Source organism: Hirsutella rhossiliensis (genome assembly GCF_020360975.1).
Source record: "Hirsutella rhossiliensis strain HR02 chromosome Unknown scaffold00021, whole genome shotgun sequence".
NCBI classification, from domain to species: domain Eukaryota; kingdom Fungi; phylum Ascomycota; class Sordariomycetes; order Hypocreales; family Ophiocordycipitaceae; genus Hirsutella; species Hirsutella rhossiliensis.
In genome coordinates this window covers 192,392-211,617 of record NW_025408687.1, presented here as the reverse complement: position 1 = coordinate 211,617, position 19,226 = coordinate 192,392, and the positions used below count along the sequence as shown (strand labels likewise).

Genomic DNA, 19,226 nt, shown 5'->3' with positions numbered 1-19,226 from the left:
TTTAGTCATGGCCGCACTCGCAAAGCGATTATATTGTGCTTAATTTCTGCTGGGAAGCAAGATGGACGGGGAGAGCGAGAGAACGTGGCGATGAAGAGGGCGTGCCGGGGCACTGTTAGCATTTTGTTATGGCGGGGGATACATGATGTTGCGATAATGTCGGCCGTCCATGTGCATGATGGGGGCGTTAATGGGGTTTACTTGCCTCTTGGCATAATAAGGCGGGCGGGATCTGGATGAGGACGCCTGATGTTGGCAAAGTCGATGGGGGGCGATGGCCGTGGCTCAACATGATGACTTGGGCTGCGGCGAGCAATCCATGGCGGGGTTCACATGACATGTTCCTGGTGAGAGTGAGACGTGCAAAGACTTGTGAGAGAGACATGAGTTGAGCGGTGGTTGAGTGTGAGACGGTATGACCTTTGGTTGGTCGACTTGGTCCCCTGGGCAAGACGTGCCACGGAGGTTCGTCTTGGAAAAGGGGCTGGCTAGGAGATGGGGGGGAATGTGCGTGTGTTGGCGGAAGAAGCGGCGCGACGCATGGCTCGCGGTAGAGGATGATTGATGGTCAGTGCAGCTGCAGGTAACCAATTCTAGGGCGAGCTGGAGGGAGCTGGAGGGAGCTGGAGGGAGCTGGAGGGTCTTAGATGGTGTGAGAGATGATGACTTGATGCGTACAGCACGTGTTCGGTAGAGTCCTTTGTTGGTTTCGGTTTAGCGTCCAGCGGGCGGCAAAGCACCGTCCGTGCCTTGTGCCGGAGATGACGGCGCCATCTGCAGCCCTGCCGGGGATTCGATCTCTTTATCGGGACTGATGGTCTTTACATGTACAGCACTGTACTAGACAGGGGCATGCCGGGAGGGGCCTTGTCGTGTCGCGCCGCTGCCGGCTTTTTCCACCACCACCAAAGGCGTGTTTCCATGCAAATGCAAAAAGGGTGCGTATGTCATTTAACCGGTTGTCCATCCGCGTTTACATGACATGTGTTTTGGTAGGTAGGTAGTAGGTATGCAACTGTCTGTCTGATCCGCGAACCGCCCCCGTGTCTTGGATTGGATGACGGGAGCGGACGGAGGGCGACGGCAAAGGTCCGTGACTCGAGACGGGAGGGGAGGTTGTCCTGCACTTTGGACGCGTGTTTATCATACAGCATGCTCCTGTGGGGAGAGCTCGCGGCTGCCGGTGAGCAAGTCAGTGGTTTACTTTTGTTCGTTTAGATGGCGAGGTTCGGTGCGTTTGTCGGTTCGTTCGTGACACGAGGGTGCTGACGAGGTGCTCCGTACTCCGTACATGCACACACTTTATCGTGCTTGTACTGTAGATAGGTACAGTACTAGGCAAGTAAGGTAGGTACTAGGTAGATACTGTAGGGCATGCACGCAATACGTACCTAGGTGGGGTGCCTACTGTACATGGGTGATGTCGACGACCTTTCCAGGAGGCAAGGCAAGGAAGGGGTCGCTGCTGCCGAAACAGGCGCTCCACATAATTACTCTAGCCTTGTGCCTTGCGCTCCGCCTCTGATTGGCCTCTCTCTTCCTCTTCCCGCTCAACACACACTCGGGCACTCGGTACCTACGTACAGTACGTACGTCTGTACAATACCCACTTGAGAGCTCCGCAGGCTAAAATGGAAGGCGCGTTGAGACGCGTCCGAGTCGCGCGATCCAGCCGACGCGTCTCTCTGTCCACGGCTGAACCGTCGTCATCTCTCCGCGTTAGCCATGCATTAGCCATTTCATTACTCCGTACATTGTACAGTATTCGTAAGCCAGAGTCTTTCTTCCATCTTTTCACGCAGAGGGCCCCACTCCCGTCACCACCCCCAATCGGGATCGGACGTCCCCCCCTGCTCCTCCCCTGCCCCTGCCCCGGCCGCTCTTGATTATCGACAGCGAAAGATGCCCATTCCAGCCAGAGTGAGGCCAAGGCAGAGCCCTGGGGAGAAGTGGATAGGACCGCTGTCTAAGAGAAAGAATGGATTGGCTCTGGCCGTCGTTGCGCTGCGCTCAGCGTCGACGAGAGAGGGGGGGGAAGGGAGTGAATGCCAAGCGGCGGGTGGAGATCGGGCAAGGCTTTCGGGGTCCGACCGTCCGAGTGTGGAGGGTGCTTTTCGGCATTGGGGCATGGAGGAGAGCAGTTGCCGGCAGGCCTTGTCTGTCGACGGACTGGTCACAAGAAAAGAGTCGGTTCCGGGGACCAACAGCCGAAGCTCGCATCTCCGGGCAAGGGCAAAGCAGGAGCAACAACGGCATCAAACCTCCTTTCCTCTCTCTCTCCTTTCCGCATCCGGTCTCTGCTCAGCTCATCGGTTCCCCCCGCAACCCCTGCAGGAAGCCGTCGCCGTTTTGTCTGATGAAGCCGACGAGCCTTGGCAAAAAATACGAGACATGTCCGGATTGGGAAATGCTGTCTGTCAACTAGAGTCTCGTTCGTTGTCCCCGCTCGGCCCATGGGTTGTCGGAGGGTTCAATGGTTTTTTTTTATTGAGACGAGGAGTAGTCTGCGACAAGGATTTGCGCGAGGGAGACATAAGAGGGTGCTTGTGTGAGAGCGAGTGTGTGTGGAGGCGGGCGAGGGAAGAAGGGAGAGACGGGGGGTCTCGAATCGAATTCCCGTTTCCCGAAGCATCGAAAATGCACCACGATGGCCACAGGATGCTTGCCAAAAAAATGAAAGAACAGTAGGATTCTTTGGGTTTACGAAAACACACGGCAGGACTCTCTACCTTGTATAGGCCGAGCCATCTTGGCAGACAACGCTTCCGGACAGTGGGCAGAGGATGGGTTCGCGAGCCGAGTCAAGCGCCCTTTCAAGATATTTACTTTTGCTTCTTCTCTTGTCCACCCTCTGCCGCCCTTGAAACAGGTGGGGAGGGGATCTCTTTTGCATGTCCGGCGTCAATCAACGAGGCGCAGCGTGATTGCCGCGCTCTCTCTCTCTCTCTCCATCTACGGGAGAGTACGCTTCAAAGGGGGAAGAGGGGGAGACGATGAAGGCAATGAGGCCATGATGGCGATGGACAAACCGACGCACACTGATATGGAGGACGGGCGAACCCCCAAAGAGGTAAAAAAAGCAACGACGAGATGCGACCATGCACATGCAAGGGTTGCGCCGTGGTGGATATTGCGTGCGCATCGCATGAAGAAGCCGCTGCTGCTGCTGCACATCATCCGCGCAAGTTGGCTTCCGGAACAGCGCGCCGGGGGAGCAAAGGGAGAGAGAGGAGGAGGGGGGGGGGGGGGGAAAACAGGGGGGCAAGAGGCAGGGCGGCTCCGTTGCGGGACGACAGGGTCATCTTAAAGTGCTTGCATGAGGGGGCGAGAGGAGGCGAGACACCCACATGATCCTGAGCCAGATTCGGAGGGCGCCTTTTTGTTTCCAATATTCTCTTGCCTCTCCCTAAAAAAGGAAGAAACATTGAATAAGAAGGGAGGCACGGGAAAAGACGAAGCGGAAAAGGGGGCGGCGCCTCGTCCAAGAAAAAAGGGGGATGGGGGGCCAATGGAGCCGTCATGATGGAGGCGCAAGGAGCCCGGGCGCCCATCGGGGGTTTTTTCCTTCTTGCTCTCTCTCTGTTTTGGACGGCTTGTCTCTGCCAGCCACTGCCACAGGACGAGGGGGGCCCACGAGGCACGGCGATGTGGGGAGAGGCGGCCAAGCAATGCGGATGACGGAGAGCTGTTGTGCTCGCTGAGGTTGCCCAAATGCCGATGACGCCCAGTGCATTTTCTCGCCGCCAGTCGGTCTGTGAGTGTCCATGGCTGTGGCAGTACTTGGGTACAGTGCCGTGTCGTGTGCTAGCACGGCCTGGCCCCCCTCCACGAGCACGAGCGGGCGGGTGTACCTGGCGGGCCCCGCGTGCCGCCGTCGTGGCGCCCGGTACCGCAGCCGGCCATGGTGTTCTGGTGCTGCCGCCTGTGGTGGGCCGGGGGAAGCCTCCTCCATCAGTGCGCGCCGCGGCTCTCTGCACAGTACATGCAGTTACGTAGTACGAGTACGCTGCAGTGCCGCCGAGGGTCAGCGTTTGTCCATCGGGCCATCGGCAGTCAATCAGTCAGTCAGTCAGTCTCTTGTCTGTTGTTTTCCTTTTCCTTCTCCGTCGTATGTATGTATACTCGTCGGTCTTCGTCTGCCCGTCTGTCGGCAGCCACCTAGGTAGGTACCTGCTGAGCAGCAGCGCGTCAAGTACTAACATAATCCATCTCTCTCTCTCTCTCACACACACTCTCTCTCCCTCTCTCTCGCCCTCAGCCTCTGTGGCCGGCCGGCCCTGGCGCCGCGCCACGCTACGCTACTGTATCCGCAGCGGCCGTCCAGGCCTAAAATACCGGTCGAGGTTAGTGGGGGGGAGGCCTGGAGTGACAGCTGAGACAGTGGGCCGCTGTAACTTAGCAGGTACGGGCCCATGCACCCTCCATCTCTCAGCCGGCTCCTCCCACTCACTCACTCTGCCCGCTATATGTAAACTTGCCATCCCACCTCTCAACGCCCAAACCCAGGCAGCCACCAAGTACCAAGTACCGAGTCCCGAATACCAAGTACCGAGTACCCCGGAAAAAGTCCATCCTCCCTTCTTGGTCCCTTCCTTTCTTTCTCGCGACACACGCATACGCATACGCATACATCTTCTGCTCTCTCCCTCTCCCTCTCCCTCCCCCCCTCTCTCTCTCCCTCCCTCACTCTCTCTCTCCTCTTTTCTTCCATCTTCCCTGCTTTCGCGACCCCGAAATTCCCGTCTTCTTCTCCTCACTTGCTTCTTTCTACCCGCCCACTTCAACCCTTCTCTCTTCTTCCACCACCTCTTGGGCTTGCTTGACTCACTCGGCGCATCCGCGACAAGCCCTTGTTCGACGCGCGAATCGAAACAGCAGAGAAAAACGCCCATCTCTCCTCTCCCCTCTGCGGCATCCTCACTCGCGACGGGCAACAAAACACCATGCTTCTCCCCTCGGCCCTCGTCTCGCCCGCCTCGCCAGCCCGCCCACTTCGTCTCCCCCCCCGCCAGTCCTCCCATGCTCTCGCCGCCTCAGTCGTCCTTGGGAAACATCATGGTCGCCTGCCGCTCCCTGCAGTCCCTCGTGGCCACGCCCGTCGCCGAGGCCCCTCGGCCCTCTCTGGCTTCTCTCCCCACGCCCCCCATGGCTCACGCGCCCATGCCGCCGAAGCTGCGTTTGCGCACCCCGCGCCCCGCCTCGCCGTCCGGGCCCAACAAGCGACGCCGCGCCGACGACGCCGACCATCTGAGCCACGGCGAGGAGCAAGACGCTGACAGCGACCTCGACATTGCCCCTTCGCACCTCTCCGACGACGGGCCTGCCACGCCCTCGACGCCCAAGTGCTCTCGCATCGCGCCCGAACAGCTCCCCCTCGGCCTTGCCCGCGCCGACTTTCACGACATGCACCTGCTCAACAATGGCCAAGACGTTGACAACGACGGTGCTGAGTGGAGCGCCGACGACGACCGCATCCTCGTCGAGCTCGTCCTTGACAAGCTCAGGCTGTCCAAGACGGAGTGGCAGGACTGCGCCCGCAGCCTGGGCAAGGACCGCCACAGCGTCGGCCGGCGCTGGAAGAGTCTCATGGCCAAGGGCGACGTCGGCCTCAAGGCGAGGGGGCCCAGTCGAAGGGCCCGGCTGCATGGCACCTGGCGGTAATGGCCGGCCTCCCCTCTCGTCATGGTCTCTCGACCTGGATTTCTCCTACCCAGCCATTTCCCACGTCGAGTTTTCCTCAAACCAATCCTTGACGGACTTGTGATTGAGCACCTTGCCTGTTTCGATTCGCCGCATTATACCCCATTTTGAATCGTTTGAGAAGCATTTTCCCCTGCTTCCCCGCATCATCTCTTCTTCGCATTTCCGATAGATGGGCTTTTACCTGGTTCACATGTAGTCGCAACCACCACGGCGGCATCTGGCAACCGCACACACAGTCTGGCACTGGCGCTTATACACATTCCGGGGCAAGGGAGGAAAGGGAAGGCAGTGGCAGCTGAACACTAGCTGGCTCTGTGGAGATTTCCGCTGGGCTCGACGGTCGTCTTTCTTCTCCCGTTCTTTCCTGTATCTGTCCTGGGCTCGATTTGCCTTATTTTTATTTTGGAGGGCTTCTTTTTCTTCCTCGTTTCGGCGGTGCAGGGCGCACTGGGTTGCACTTTTATCATGATATCCATACAGGTCCCCGATGAGGGACAGCAATGCTTGCGAGCTCGCGTCTGCTCGCCTGGCCAGGACGAGCAGGCCCAATTCTACAAGATTTGGCCATTCCCCCCTTCTTCATCCTCGCGCTCGTGTCTCCATGTGCTTCCACCCAGAGCCAAGTAGCACTCACAAAGGTACCCGCGCGCAGGCGTGAGGACATCGTCGAGCACCCCCGGCCAAGCTCGTTGACGCGACGAGCAAAGCAATGTCTCGCCCGCAAGTCACCCCCTTCCTTCGCTGGCTCGCCCATACCTGTCTTGGGTCCCTTTCGTCCTCCCTTGAGGCTTGGCGGGCTGGTGCAAGGTTCAGTCTGGGGTGCCTCTGCGATCTTGGACGATGGCCAGCCCGGGCTTTCTGTCTCCGTGTGGAATTCCTCGAGGACGGCGGTGCGCGGGCGTGCATGTACCTCGCGTGGCGGGCTCCCGCGCTCTCTCTCGGCACGGGAAGGACGCGGACACGTGCAACGTTGCCTGCTCCTCGCCGCGATGAGCAACAGCGAGCTCACGAGAGCGGCATGGCATGGCCAACGGCAGTCTGTTCCAGCCGCTGGCATCAGCCCCGAGGGCCCTTCGCCAACCGCCCCCTTTGGCGCCGGGGATCCGCGCGCATCCCCACCAGCCGCGGGAAAGGGGAATGAGACAAGGGCAGAGTAATCTTGCGACTTGTTCTTTTTCTATAGAGCATGCTATCTTGGCCCCGTTGTACACATGCCATCCGGGCCGTCAGTAGTAGGTAGTCCTGGGGTCGGTGCAGGGTTTGGTGGATATTCAAGCAAAAAGGGGTATAACCAGACAATGACGAAATGCGACGATGGAAGTCCCAAATGAGAAAAAAAGTTTAACATGGCATAAAAGAAACCTGTAAAGAACGCCCCTTTTCACCGCACCTCGCCCGCTCACGCCGTCTTCCCCCCGGCCAGGTACGCCTGGTACCCGACGTCCTCGAGCCGCGCGGCCTTGGCCTCGACCTCGGTCCGCATGCCCTCCATGTACGCAGCCATGCGGTCGCGGTACTCGGGGTAGTGGGAGCCGAGGATGCGGACGGCCAGCAGGGCGGCGTTTGTCGAGTTGTTGATGCCGACCGTGGCCACGGGGATGCCCCTCTTTGCCGCCCCAGTTGTCAGCCAGGGTGATCAAGAGGTGGGGGACAGGGCGCGGAAATGCTGAAAGGGCAAAGACAGAAGCGATTGGGGTCCAACTGTTAGGCACTCACCGGCATCTGCACAATGCTCAACAGGCTGTCGTTGCCGTCGAGATGGGTCGCCTTGACGGGAACGCCGATGACGGGCACCGTCGTCTCCGACGCCAGCATGCCCGGCAAGTGCGCCGCGCCGCCGGCCGCCGCGATGAGCACCCTGACGCCGCGCGCCGCGGCCGCCCGGCCCAGCTCCGCCATGCGCGCCGGGGTGCGGTGCGCCGACGTGATGGTACAGTCGTACGGCACGCCGAAGCGCTCCAGCACGTCGAGGCCGGCTGACAGCACCGATAGGTCCGAGTCGGAGCCCATGGTCACCACCACGAGGGGCGACTTGGCGTCGCGCGAGCTCTTGCCGCCCGAGGGGGCCGCCTTGGTAATCGTCTGCGTGACGTCCGCCGACGCCGACGCGCCCGCTGCCTCGGGGCGCAGCTGCTTGGCCGACGCGTCGAGGCGCTGCTGCCTGATGGCGTCGATCTGGTTGATAAAAGGGCCAATGGTGCGAAGCAGGTCGACGTCCGGAGACGGCGTGGTAAAGGTAATGTGGCCAATCTTGCGGCCGGGCTTGGACGCCTTGCCGTAGAGGTGCAGGTAGATGTCGGTGCCGTCAATATACTCGGTCTCGGCCAAGCCGACCAGCTTGTCGTGCGAGTCCGGGTTCGCGCCGCCCAGGATGTTGGCCATGGCGGCCTGGGCAACCCGCGGCGTCAGGCGCAGCGACTTGGGCACAATGTCGAGAATGGCGCAGAGCTGCGCCTTGTACTGCGACATGTACGGCACCGCCTCGATGGTGTAGTGGCCCGAATTGTGTGGCCGTGGCGCGACCTCGTTGACCATGATGGTTCCTGAAAAGGGGGGCTTCCGTGAGCAGGCCATGCCTGGCTGGCGACTCTCATCCGCGGAGAAAAGAGGTCCGACTCACCGTCTTGCAGCAGAAACATCTCGACGGCAAAGACGCCCCTCCCCCACAGGCTCCGGACAACCTGCTCGGCAACGCGCTGGGCATTGTCGCAAACGGCAGCGTCCACCTTGCGCGGAGGCATCAGGACCGTCTTACAGACATCGTCCTCGTGGACAGTCTCGACCGCCGGGTACGAGTAGACGCCCGTGCACTCCCCATCGTCGTCCTCTGTGCGGATCACCATGACGGCCAGCTCCATGGCGAACGGGACCCATTTCTCGGCGTAGAGCGGCAGGGCGCCGAGGGCGTCAATGGCGGCCTCAAAGTCGTCGGGCCCGCTGACCTTGAAGTTGCCGCGGCCATCGTAGGAGCCCTTGCGCGCCTTGACCATGAAGGGAAAGGCTAGGCGGTGGTAGGCGTGCCCGAGCGAGACGGCCAGGAGCTCGCCGCCGTCGAGGGCCATCTGCGACGCCACGGGGATGCCGTTTGCCCGAAGGTGCTCCTTTTGCTCGTACTTGTCCTGGACGAGCCGCAGCGTGCGCCACGACGGGTGTACGGGCACCTTTCTCAGCTCGCCCGAGGCGGAGGGCACGCCGCGGACGGCAATGTCCTCGAGCACGTCGGCGTTGACGTGCTCGATCTCGACGGTCAACACGTCGCACCGCGCCGCCAGCTCCCGCACCTTGGCGGCGTCCTTGAAGGACCCGCACACATGCTTGTCGCTGCCGTTGACCTGCTTGGCCGGGCACCCGTCCTCGTCCAGCACGGCGACGTGGTAGCCCAGCGGTCCGGCGGCCTCGCACAGCATCCGGCCCAGCTGGCCGCCGCCGAGTAATCCAATCACGGGCGGCCGGGACATTGGGGGCGGAGGGCAAGTCAGAGAAGAGCGAGAGGATTTTCCTCCAGTGACCATCGGAGGCGAGTCGAGAGTGACGGCGGTGGATGACTGCGGCGGCCAAGAGGTGTAGTTGGAGGAGGGCGGCGCATGAAAAGATTGCGCGGGGCGGCGCTTGCAGATAAAGGCCCCTTTTATTAACTACCTGTAAGTTAATTAGGTAGTAGATAAATCCAGTCAACCCAATCTTGCCTTATCGACCTGGGATAGAAAAAAGTACTCGAGATGAAGGTTATTATTAGGTATCAAATCATGGCGAGAGATGCCGTTTACTTAGTTCTTCAGTTTCATATTGCTCAGGAAAAAGCCGCCAGACGCCAACCTTGTATCCCCAGCAGAATAACTTCAAGAGTCACCTTGAGACAAACACCCCTCAAGCATGCGGTGCCTCGCTTCGAGTTGAACTCCATTCATCTCACCGTGCAACATCCAACATCGCTCACGCCTCCACGTCCAAGCACACCCATGCCTACTCATCCACCAGGAGACAACCATCAAGCACCCGCAGGCAGCATCGTCTTCATTCTTCGCCTACACCGATCCTTCTATCCGTCCGTCGACTCTAATTCGCCCAACGCAATCCATGCGCGTTGTTTCGCCATGCTCCTTTCGCAAGCAGTGCAGACACCTTCTCTCCCCTCGCGACCGTCGTCAACTCTTCGTTGCAAAGCGCATCCTGCGCCAGACGTCACACACGCAGCCTTTTCATCGAGGCCACCGTCTCCGTATACCAACACGGCCGTGGCCATGCTTGCAACCCGTCCCTCAACCGCCTACCCTACGGCGGCGTCATCTCCTGCTCCATCAACTTCCGCACTTCCCTCTCCATATTCACCTCCGCCTCCGGCTCTTCCACCGCACCGGTCACCTTGTTGGCGAGCTCGATCTTCTTCTGGCACGCCTTGTAGAGGAGCTCCTCGACGGTGTGCGAGGAAATGAGCCGCACCACCTCCACTTCTCGCTGCTGGCCCAGACGGTGCGCCCGGTTCTCCGCCTGGATGTCGTCCTGCGGGTTGTCCGACTGGTCAAAGATGATGACCTTGTTCGCCGCGGTAAGGTTGATGCCCGTACCGCCAGCCCCGGTGGTGAGCAGAAAGACGGGAATCTCGGGGTTTCCGTTGAACTCGTCAATCAGCGTCTGCCGCTCCGAGACGTTCGTGTTGCCCATCAAGACTCGATGTTCAATGTCCTGACGAGCAAGCACTTCCCGAAGGAGCTCAATGAGCCGCGAGAACTTGCTGAACACCAGAACGCGGTCTCCGTTCTTCTGGTATTGACCAATCAGCTGCAGCAGCTTCTTGACCTTTCCGCTGTCAAGTTCTGCCGACGGCGGAATGTCAAACTGCTTCAGGAGCCGCGGGTAATCGCGACACCAGAGATGGAGCTCGAAGTCGGACGCGTTCTTGAGCTCCTGGATGAGGTGCTTGAGGTCCGGTTGGTGAAGCTCCGACTGCGGGACCTTGTCCATCAAAATCCTGCCCATGGCCTCGACCTTTTTATCCGTAAATTGGCGTCGGAAGAGGAGCGGGTGCAGAGCGGCCTTTCGGAGCTGCATCCACACGTTGTTCTGGTCGTTTTGACGTCCGACAGTCCGTCCGACACGCTGCGACGGCTCCAGCCTGAATGTCTCCTCGTACTCGTCGTACACCGGCCGCTGCGTCTCGCTCATATCGCAATGAACCACCGTGCTGATTTTTCGCGGCATGTCCGACAGGACCTGGTCCTTGCGCCGCTGCAGGATAAACGGCTCCAAGATGGTGCGAGCCCGCTTCACCCGTTCGTTGTAGAGGAATGCCCCATTCGAGACGTCTCTGATGGTTATTTTCTGGCTAAAGACGTACTGAATGTGTTCCATGCAGCCTTCAAACATCCTGGGGTTGATGAAACTGAGAAGGGACGTCATCTCCAGGAGGTTGTTCTGCACAGGCGTGCCTGAGAACAGTCAGTTAGCCCAGGCCGCAGCGCCCTGCGGTGAAGCCGACATACCTGTCAGCAGCATCTTCCATGTTGCCGGAATCTGCCGGAGGTCCTTGTACAGCTTGGTTTCGGGGTTCTTCATCTTGTGCCCCTCGTCGTATATGGCCGCGTTCAGGCGAAGTGCCTGCATTGCCTCAACGTCTTGATCCGAGTTGATTTGAGAATACGTGGCCAGGACCACATGGTAGGCATCGGGCTCCTGGTCAATCTCCCACGCGATCTCGGCCCGCTCCGACTGCGTGCCTCGATAGCCAATGACAGACAGGTCTGGGGCAAATCTCTCAAACTCGATCAGCCAGTTATTGTAGGTGCTGGGTGGAACAACAATCAGGTTGGGCCATGGCCGTTTGCCGCGGCCCTGCCGCTCGTGCTCCTCGACCAGATGGCAGATGAAGGAAATGACTTGGCACGTCTTCCCCAGGCCCATCTCGTCGGCCAGGATGCAGCCAATGTCATAGTTGTACAGCAAAGACATCCAATTTAAGCCAAACAGTTGAAAGGGCTTCATCTCGCAGTGCCCGTCCATGAGGGTTGGTTGCTGTGGTACCAGAGGACGCGTGTACCTCGAGCTCACGATACTCGTTGGAGTCGGCGGCATGTCCTTATCCGGCGTCGCCCGCCCGCTTCTCTTATCGTGCCCAAAGGAGTCAATGTCCCATGTGTCCACGACGCTCTTGACTGTCCGCGCCTTCAGCTCGCACTGAGCGACGACGTTGTCGATGGCGGAGACGGCGTTGAGGAACACCTGAACGGCATCCACGACAGAGTCGCCGATGCTGATCTTGGCGGCCTTGCGGGATCCGGGCTTCTTGTCCGAGGTGACGCGTCTCGCCTGAGCCAGGTCGCTGAAAGGCCGTCTGGCGATCAGCGGCTCGAGCAGGTTCTCCTTCATGCCGGTCATGGCCGCTAGCTCTTGCAGCCTGCTAGTGTTGATGCAGGCCAAGGCTCGGTCGTCGTCATTTTCCTTGGGCTCGGGCGAGTTTTCAGCCTGATAGGCGTCCTCCTTATCATTGTCAACAAGGTCAATCACTAGGGGGTCGTCGCTGGAAGGCGCAGGGGGATCAACCCTCTGAGATGACGAGTCGCTCCGATTCCGCAAGCCCTGGACCAGACGACGTCGCGGCTGCTTCGGCGGGCCCGAAATAGCGGTGGCAGGTGGCTCGGGCGGTAAGGAACTAGAATTATTTGCCGATCTCTTTAATGTGCCCTTGGAGACCAGCCTACGGCCTCGAGGTTCCGCAGGCGGCTGCTGCTGCTGTGCACGCCTGCCCTGGCTCGGCGGCTCTCTTTCCAGCCAGGTGATGGCGTCATCGAGGTCGTTATCGCACGCCTTGAGCGCTTTTCTAACTTGCTCAGGCGGATATGTACCGCCCAGAGCGTCGTACACCTGTCTCAATTTTTTCTTGGTTTCCCGCTCCTCGGTGGCGGGGTTGTAGGCAAAAGCGGCCATCTGTGCCTTGAACGTGGTGGGGCGGATATCTGCTCTGGAGGGCGCCAGACCGTCCTCATCGTCGGATATGAGATTGATGGGCTCGGTAGGCGGACGCTTGGGAGCCATGGCGGCGACCGGCGGTCGAAAAACGGTGCCCGCTGGAGCGAGCCGCAAGCCGAGCCGCGGCGCTTCCTTGCGCTGAAATGGAGACGAGGCGGGCACCTCGACGACGGTGGCGGGCGAGGATGGCTCTGGTGGATAGTGAAGGGTTGGGCGGGAGAGAATCTGGGTCGGTTGCGTGGAATCGGGGCCCCGCCAAAAGGCCGTGGGCGAACAGGGAATCGTGTCGCCCGCAAGCTCGTCGCCGTCGCGGGCCGGTATCGATGCTCGTGCGCGGGAAGAAGGCGTTCGGGGCACAGAGCTCAAATGCCGCGGCGACGGCAAAGGGGACGACGAACCATAGGCCATTGCGAAGAAGGTGGGAAAAGGGGCAATGTCATGGGTGACGAAAGTTGGGGGGATAGAAGCGAGCACTGCATGAGAGGGGGCCACGTGTGCCAATTCTTGGTATCTGTTCGGAGAAGAGCAATTTCAAAACGAGGTAGAGAAGCAAACGAGGATCAATTGGGCTGTCGAGTCGGTTGTCTGCCGCCTGCTCGCCAGTGGGCTGCGGCTCTGGTGGCGGGTGCGCTCGACTTTGAGTGGAATTTTCGTGACGGGCTTAGACGCGCCTGAGCCGCCACTGCACGCTTCGCGAAGTCACGTGCGCGGGCCTCTTTGAATGACGACTCCTCGTTCAAGCCGCACCCCAGCCTTGGATCAAACGCATGCATTTCTGTTGACACCCAATGGAAACAATATCGCATTCGAGCAGCTGCGCTCTTCCAAATACACCACGTACCAAGTTATAGTCTACCAGGACGGGTTTATGGGAACAGTAGGTACTTGCAGTCTTGTACCCGTCGCGTCAAGCCTCCGTCCGTCCCCTTTCCGGGTACCTAGGTACAGTACCTCATCAGACCTCATCACCCCCCACGAGTCAGTTGTACCTTGCATGCTACCGCTAGTGCCTGTAGGAGAAGATACACGGTGCACCGTAGTTACAGGCTGTACTGTAACGGACGTCCATCATCACCGCCGACGAGCCTCCTTCACCTCACCTCTCACGCCCACGTCAAACTCACTCGCCCTCGCGACCGCCAACACGCATCCCCAGCCATGGCGACGCGGCGAATCATCAGCTCCGAAAAGACCATCCTCGAAAAGGACGACCACCCCCCCGAGGAAAAGTCAAACATCTCCCCGGCAGTCCCCAAGTAAGCCAGCAGATATCAGCAGCCCGCTTATCCGCACTGACACCCGGCTTCCACCACAACAGGCATGTCATCTTCAAACTCTTGGGCTTCACCCTGGCCATGATTGTCGTGCCCATTGGCTCCTACTTCCTCACCGTCGACACAGTCTTCAAAGGCACGTTGAGCAACAACAACAACAACAACAACAACAACAACCTCCCTCCCTCCCTCCCTCATCGCTGACCCGTCGCAGGCAACTCGTCATACGCCGGGGCCTTGGCTGCGCTTCTAGCAAACGTTGTGCTGATTGCCTATGTCGTCGTGGCCATGAACGAGGATGAATCCGAGAGAAAGGGGGCCAGCAAGATGGAGAGCAGGAAAGACCGGTGATGCTGCCAATTGTATCTCTAGGCCGTGCCATTCGTATTTCATCCTTGCTCGCCACCTTGCGTCAACACCGGACAGCTCGTCACATGAGACTACTGGGCGGATAACCTCGATTGTGTCCTGATCGCGCCTTGCTCCTTTTGTCATGTTCATAAATCTGTCCCAAAGGCCGGTCCTTATTGAACCGTTACCGCGCCCTCATCTATATTCCACAAAGAAAAACTTGGTAATTCATGATGCCTAAAGTTCTGGCCCTCAACGGATGCATCGTCTGTTGATTCCGGGCCCCAAACTTCTCCACGTCCTGAAACCTTGTTAGAGCACGCATCCGACGATGCCTCATGCAAGACTCGTAATTCATTATCTTCAACACTGTCCTAACAAGCGCCTCGTCCAAGCAATCGCCAGGTGCGGCACTCCGCCGGAGCAGCCATGTGTCGTCATTTCCGAGGGCAGCGCCGCTTTTGAAGCAACCACTGCAAATCAATACTACAACTCCTTCGGGCGACTTCTCTTTTGGCCCAGGACTCCCGAAACTCGCATCGCGTATCATGGGTGCAAAAGTGTCGTGCGGGACCAGGTTCCGGCCCTCACTTTGAGAATGCTCTAGGTATCTTTGCTAAAGCGACGACTAAACCAGCTCTTGCGCTTCTCAGGGCCATCGTGGTGCGGCGGTGTAACCTGCCGGCTCAGTGCTGACGATTGCTTGAGCGGCACATTGGAGCCGTTGTCGAAGTGGCCAGCCTCGGCGGGAGGGGATGGTAAGGCATGGTTGGCATGGCCGTTGCCTCCCCCGCTGACGGCGAAGCCGGGTTGTGACTGGCTGAAGCCGATTCCATGGTCATTGGGGCCCGGGCGCTTAGCCGGAGCGACCCGGTGGTCGACGGAGCTGTTGTCACTGCTGGTCGGGTCTGTCTGGTAGCCAGCGGGGTCAGAGTTGCCGCCGGCAGACGTCACCGTCTCGTAGGATCGATCCTTATGTGGCATGGGGTAGACGTTTTGCTCCCGCCCATGAGTCTGGTATTGCTGATCGGGATGCATCCGCAGGCTGCGATCGCGAGGTAGAGGCCGGCCGTTATTATAGCCGGCGCCGTAACCCTGTTGCGAATCGTGGTAGCTGTCTCTCGCCGTACCGCCGTACTGGGCGTCGGTCCTGACCGATGGCGCCCGGTTGCTGTAGTAGCCGTCTTGGGGAAATCGTGGCTGGTTCGGGGGGCGGGGACCGTCTTGCTGGCTCCAGCTTACCGATGTCTGCGTTTCTGCAGCAGCAAGTCAGCTTGGCACGTCTCATTTGGCGAGGTACGAGGAACAACGCAGGTTCAGTTCGTACCTGAGCGGATCAGACTTTTGCGCGAGTATCCACCGTCGATTGCCGCCTCGAAACCTCGAATAGTGTCAAGTGGTCGTTCCCAGCGGTTACGGGTCGGGTTCGACTTGTCGGGGTCCGCTGGATGGTGTCAACTTCACTCACGTCGGTGCACACAGGCGGTTGGGATCGAAAACTTACCGATCGGGTTGCCCCATGTGTCTTTGTGCTGCATGGAGCGCAGCGAAACGTGATTCGACTCCTCCATGACGGCCATGGTAGCTGGGCCACAGTTTAGCGGCAGGACATGTCGGACGGAGGCCAGGGCGGCTGCAAAACGGGCCAAGAGGGAGGGAGAGGCATTTCAGGACGTACCAGGTTCTGCTTCGTTGATGGCCATGGAGGGATCCGCCTTGCTCTGCAGAGTCTTGGACTCGTGGGGGAAATCCGACTTGCTGCCGCCGCTTCGATGGGACTTCTCGGAGCGGACACTGTAGCTGCGTGGCTTGGTCTGGGGCCTTTGTTGTTGCGAGTATTGCTCGTTGGGTCGCTGCTGCACCCGTGGATGTTGAGATGACTGCGGGAGCAGGTGGTCATATTGCTCGGCGGGGGCCGCCATGGTGGCAGGCGGGAGGTCGCTGTTTTATTGAGCAAGTGGACGAACAGACCGGGGGGGCCTGGCACGGCGTCAAGGGTTGTCGGTGGAGCGGGATCGAGCTTGAGGATGAAAAAAGACGGGGATGCTGCGATGGCGTGCGTGTGCAGCCAAGATGAGCCGGGGGCGACTGGGAGCGAGTCAATTGGGCGCCGACCGGTTTTCGGGCGTCTCAAGGTAGGGTCGGCCTTGGAAGTCCGAGTGATAGTAGATTTTCTTCCCGCCTTCTTTTTTCCTCGTCTGGAGACGGAAGAGACTGCAGCGCGGCAGATGGCTTGGGCGGTTACCAGGGTTTGGACGAGCTCAAGTGCAGCGACGAGCCTGTCGCAGGAACGGCAGGGGGTGGTGGGTGCAGGCGGAGACAGCGGGGAGCGCTGCAACGTAAGCCTGACGGGAGGAAAAGCGGACAGCGTCTGCCTTGTTCACTCGGCGCAGGTCTTTTCAAAACACAGACCGACTCGTCCAGTGTGACTCGCACGTGCAGTGCGTATGTGTCTGGATGTATAGTATAGCCAGCGATCGGCAGTCGCAACGTGGCCGGGCAACGATTTGTGCCTGCGGAACACAGCAGAAACGAAAGCAAGTAGAATTGAAAGTCGGCGCACGGCGGAAGTTGGGCGACAGGTTTCAACGGTTGCCGCTCGTTGACGACGGAACAATGCAGCCGTCGGCGGCAGCCAAGGAGGCGGAAGACTCCTGGACAAGCGTACAGTATCTGCCGGAGGGCGTCGTCTCGTGCGGGCTGCACAACGAATGGCAGGGGGTCGCTGGACCGACTGCAGGGTGCAGCAGAGCGCACGCTTTCCCTTGGGCTCCCTGTAGACTTACTGACGTCAGTGAGCCGGCGGCTATTACGGAATGGTCTCAGTGGCCGTGTGTCGAGTTTTGGAGGTGAGACACGACGAGTCGAGAATGCCGCTGGTCGGTTACCCGGGTAAGTCGGTCGCGCGGACGATGGCAGGGCTCGTTCCGTAATAGTCGTCGGGATGCTTCGATGGCAGCGGGGCGGGACCGCCGTTTGAATGACTGAGGGCAATGGAACTCTGCGATGCGTCGTTGCCGGGCGGCGGGTTGGCTGGCGGTCGAGGCGGTTGATTAAATACGGGCGCGTGCGGGGATTCAGATGCCGTACAGGAAATCAATTCTAGTCGTGACGACGGTCTGGTCCAAAAGGAATAGACGGCGGGTGGCTGGCGCCTGATGCGTCAATACGAGATGGGAGGCAAAAAGATTGGATTCCTCGCTCGGTTGTTGAAGGGCCAGAAGGACGGCTGGCAGGCTGTACTATATGGAGCAGAGCACGGCCAAGGCAGGGCAGGCCCCGTACTATATAACTCGAACGGCATGTGCTTTTGGTTGCGTGCGTTAGAGGGAGCCGTGTGTGTGCGTGCGTGTTCCACATTGCCCGGCGAGTAGGAGAGGGGGAGTGGGAGCCCCTCCATGACTCGATTTCTCGGTACACAAGGTAGCTGATCACTGATCTATCCCACCGGCAAGGCCACTTGGGGGCAGACGGCATTGATGAACCGGGGACTGGGAAAGCAGCAGCCCGCCGTGATTCCCAGGCATCCCATCCTCATCTCGCATACGAACGCTTCTTTCTGGGTACTGTGAAATGCGAGCCCGAGGAATCGAGGAGAGGGAGCCTTGCCGTAACGGGCCAAGCACCAGCGGGTACTTGTTAGTGCATGCATCGCCCCATGATAGTTGCAAGGGTGCCTGCCGCCTCCGGCCTGAGGAATTTGCCCCGAAAGGGTTCTCTAGAGTTTCTCCAGATGCATCCCTAGTTCCCTTTGGAGCAAGCACGGATGCCCCCCTGATTTGCGCGACAAAGGCCGCCCGCGACGTTCCATGGCTTTGCTCCGACGAGCTCCCGAGCCGGAAAGAAAAAAAAAGGGGGGGAGGGGGGGGAAACACACAGTGGCTGCATTGATTCTACGGCTGCTAGTCATATGCTGGTCGGCAATGCCTCTCCATGCAGGTTCCTTCCCGTCTAGCCCGCCCCAAAGAATGCAAGCAATGCATGGGTGTGGCTCCATTACGCGTCCGACTCCGCCCTCTCTCGCCTTGGAACTTTAACGGGCCAAGTCTTGGAAGAGCTGAAAGGAGGAGAAAGAAAGAAAGAAAGAAAGAAAGAAAGACAGGGCACCCCCTCTTCCCCCCCCCCCCCTTTTGGCCAAGCGGTATAGGGGGAGCGGCAGGTCCCATCAAGCAAATATTGATTCAAGCTTTGCTTCTCTCTTTTCTGCGTCTTGACGAGACTTGGAGACATCCTCCGACATGCATCGAAACGCGGTGTGGGACTGGCTTGTCTCTCCCCCAGCCAGGGGTCCGGCGCCACAGCACCCTGCAAATCATGGGACGAGTCGCTTCTGCTTCTCCTCGTGTTTCCAGGTCGTCGCCTCACACCACCTGTGCAGAGTTCAGAGACACCAGAGGCCATCGAGCGTGCAGCTGCAGCGGCACACACACGCCTGGGAATCAGCATGAGGAGAGGCCCGACGTCGCTTGCAAACAGTCTCTCTCCTCCTTTTGGCCTGCAACCATGTCCAGGCGCAAATCAGGCAGCAGGGCGAACGGCCTCAACCCTGCATGATGATGAAAGCAGCACCCAACTGGGAAAGATGCCCAGGCCTGGAGATGCCACGTCGACCCTCAAAGCCCGGGGGGTGGCATCTTCTGGGGAGACAGTTGTCGCACCCACATAAAAGACCAAGTCAATGGACCGCGAGCTATTGGGGATTTCTGACCTTGTTGCCCAGTCGATGCCCTCTCGACGGCACCGTGTATACATACAACAGCAGCAGAAGCGGGATAAACACCCGTCTCCACTCTGTGGCACAGCACGCAGCCCTGGCGATGGGACGGGGGGGCTCCGACTTTGGCCGCCTGCTATCTAGGATGCATGAATGCTTGGCTATCATGCCGGCCCACGCCACGCAGCGCCCCCCGGCCTTGGACGACCTGTCTTGGGAGC

General features: G+C 59.5%; 5 protein-coding genes across 5 annotated transcripts; 2 read left to right on the top strand and 3 right to left on the bottom strand.

Annotated features, from left to right (window-relative positions):
• Positions 1-5,019: 5,019 nt before the first annotated feature.
• On the top strand, positions 5,020-5,661 carry HRG_11482 (MYB-like protein; the record flags this gene model as incomplete). The annotated part of the gene is made up of 1 exon (XM_044869952.1): positions 5,020-5,661. The coding sequence occupies one exon, from the start codon at positions 5,020-5,022 to the stop codon at positions 5,659-5,661; it is 642 nt and encodes a 213-aa protein (XP_044714849.1).
• A 1,441-nt stretch (positions 5,662-7,102) lies between these two features.
• On the bottom strand, positions 7,103-9,161 carry HRG_11481 (AIR carboxylase domain-containing protein; the record flags this gene model as incomplete). Its single annotated transcript, XM_044869951.1, has 3 exons — positions 7,103-7,309; positions 7,420-8,246; positions 8,324-9,161. The coding sequence occupies 3 exons, from the start codon at positions 9,159-9,161 to the stop codon at positions 7,103-7,105; spliced, it is 1,872 nt and encodes a 623-aa protein (XP_044714848.1).
• An 814-nt stretch (positions 9,162-9,975) lies between these two features.
• Positions 9,976-13,074, bottom strand: HRG_11480 (type III restriction enzyme, res subunit domain-containing protein; the record flags this gene model as incomplete). Its single annotated transcript, XM_044869950.1, has 4 exons — positions 9,976-11,008; positions 11,066-11,129; positions 11,184-12,177; positions 12,241-13,074. The coding sequence occupies 4 exons, from the start codon at positions 13,072-13,074 to the stop codon at positions 9,976-9,978; spliced, it is 2,925 nt and encodes a 974-aa protein (XP_044714847.1).
• Positions 13,075-13,824: 750 nt separating this feature from the next.
• HRG_11479 (VMA21-like domain-containing protein) lies at positions 13,825-14,291 on the top strand (the record flags this gene model as incomplete). The annotated part of the gene is made up of 3 exons (XM_044869949.1): positions 13,825-13,922; positions 13,985-14,076; positions 14,155-14,291. The coding sequence occupies 3 exons, from the start codon at positions 13,825-13,827 to the stop codon at positions 14,289-14,291; spliced, it is 327 nt and encodes a 108-aa protein (XP_044714846.1).
• A 603-nt stretch (positions 14,292-14,894) lies between these two features.
• On the bottom strand, positions 14,895-16,213 carry HRG_11478 (uncharacterized protein; the record flags this gene model as incomplete). The annotated part of the gene is made up of 5 exons (XM_044869948.1): positions 14,895-15,386; positions 15,447-15,547; positions 15,619-15,735; positions 15,796-15,876; positions 15,970-16,213. 5 exons carry the CDS (start codon positions 16,211-16,213, stop codon positions 14,895-14,897), a joined length of 1,035 nt encoding a protein of 344 aa, XP_044714845.1.
• Positions 16,214-19,226: the final 3,013 nt, after the last annotated feature.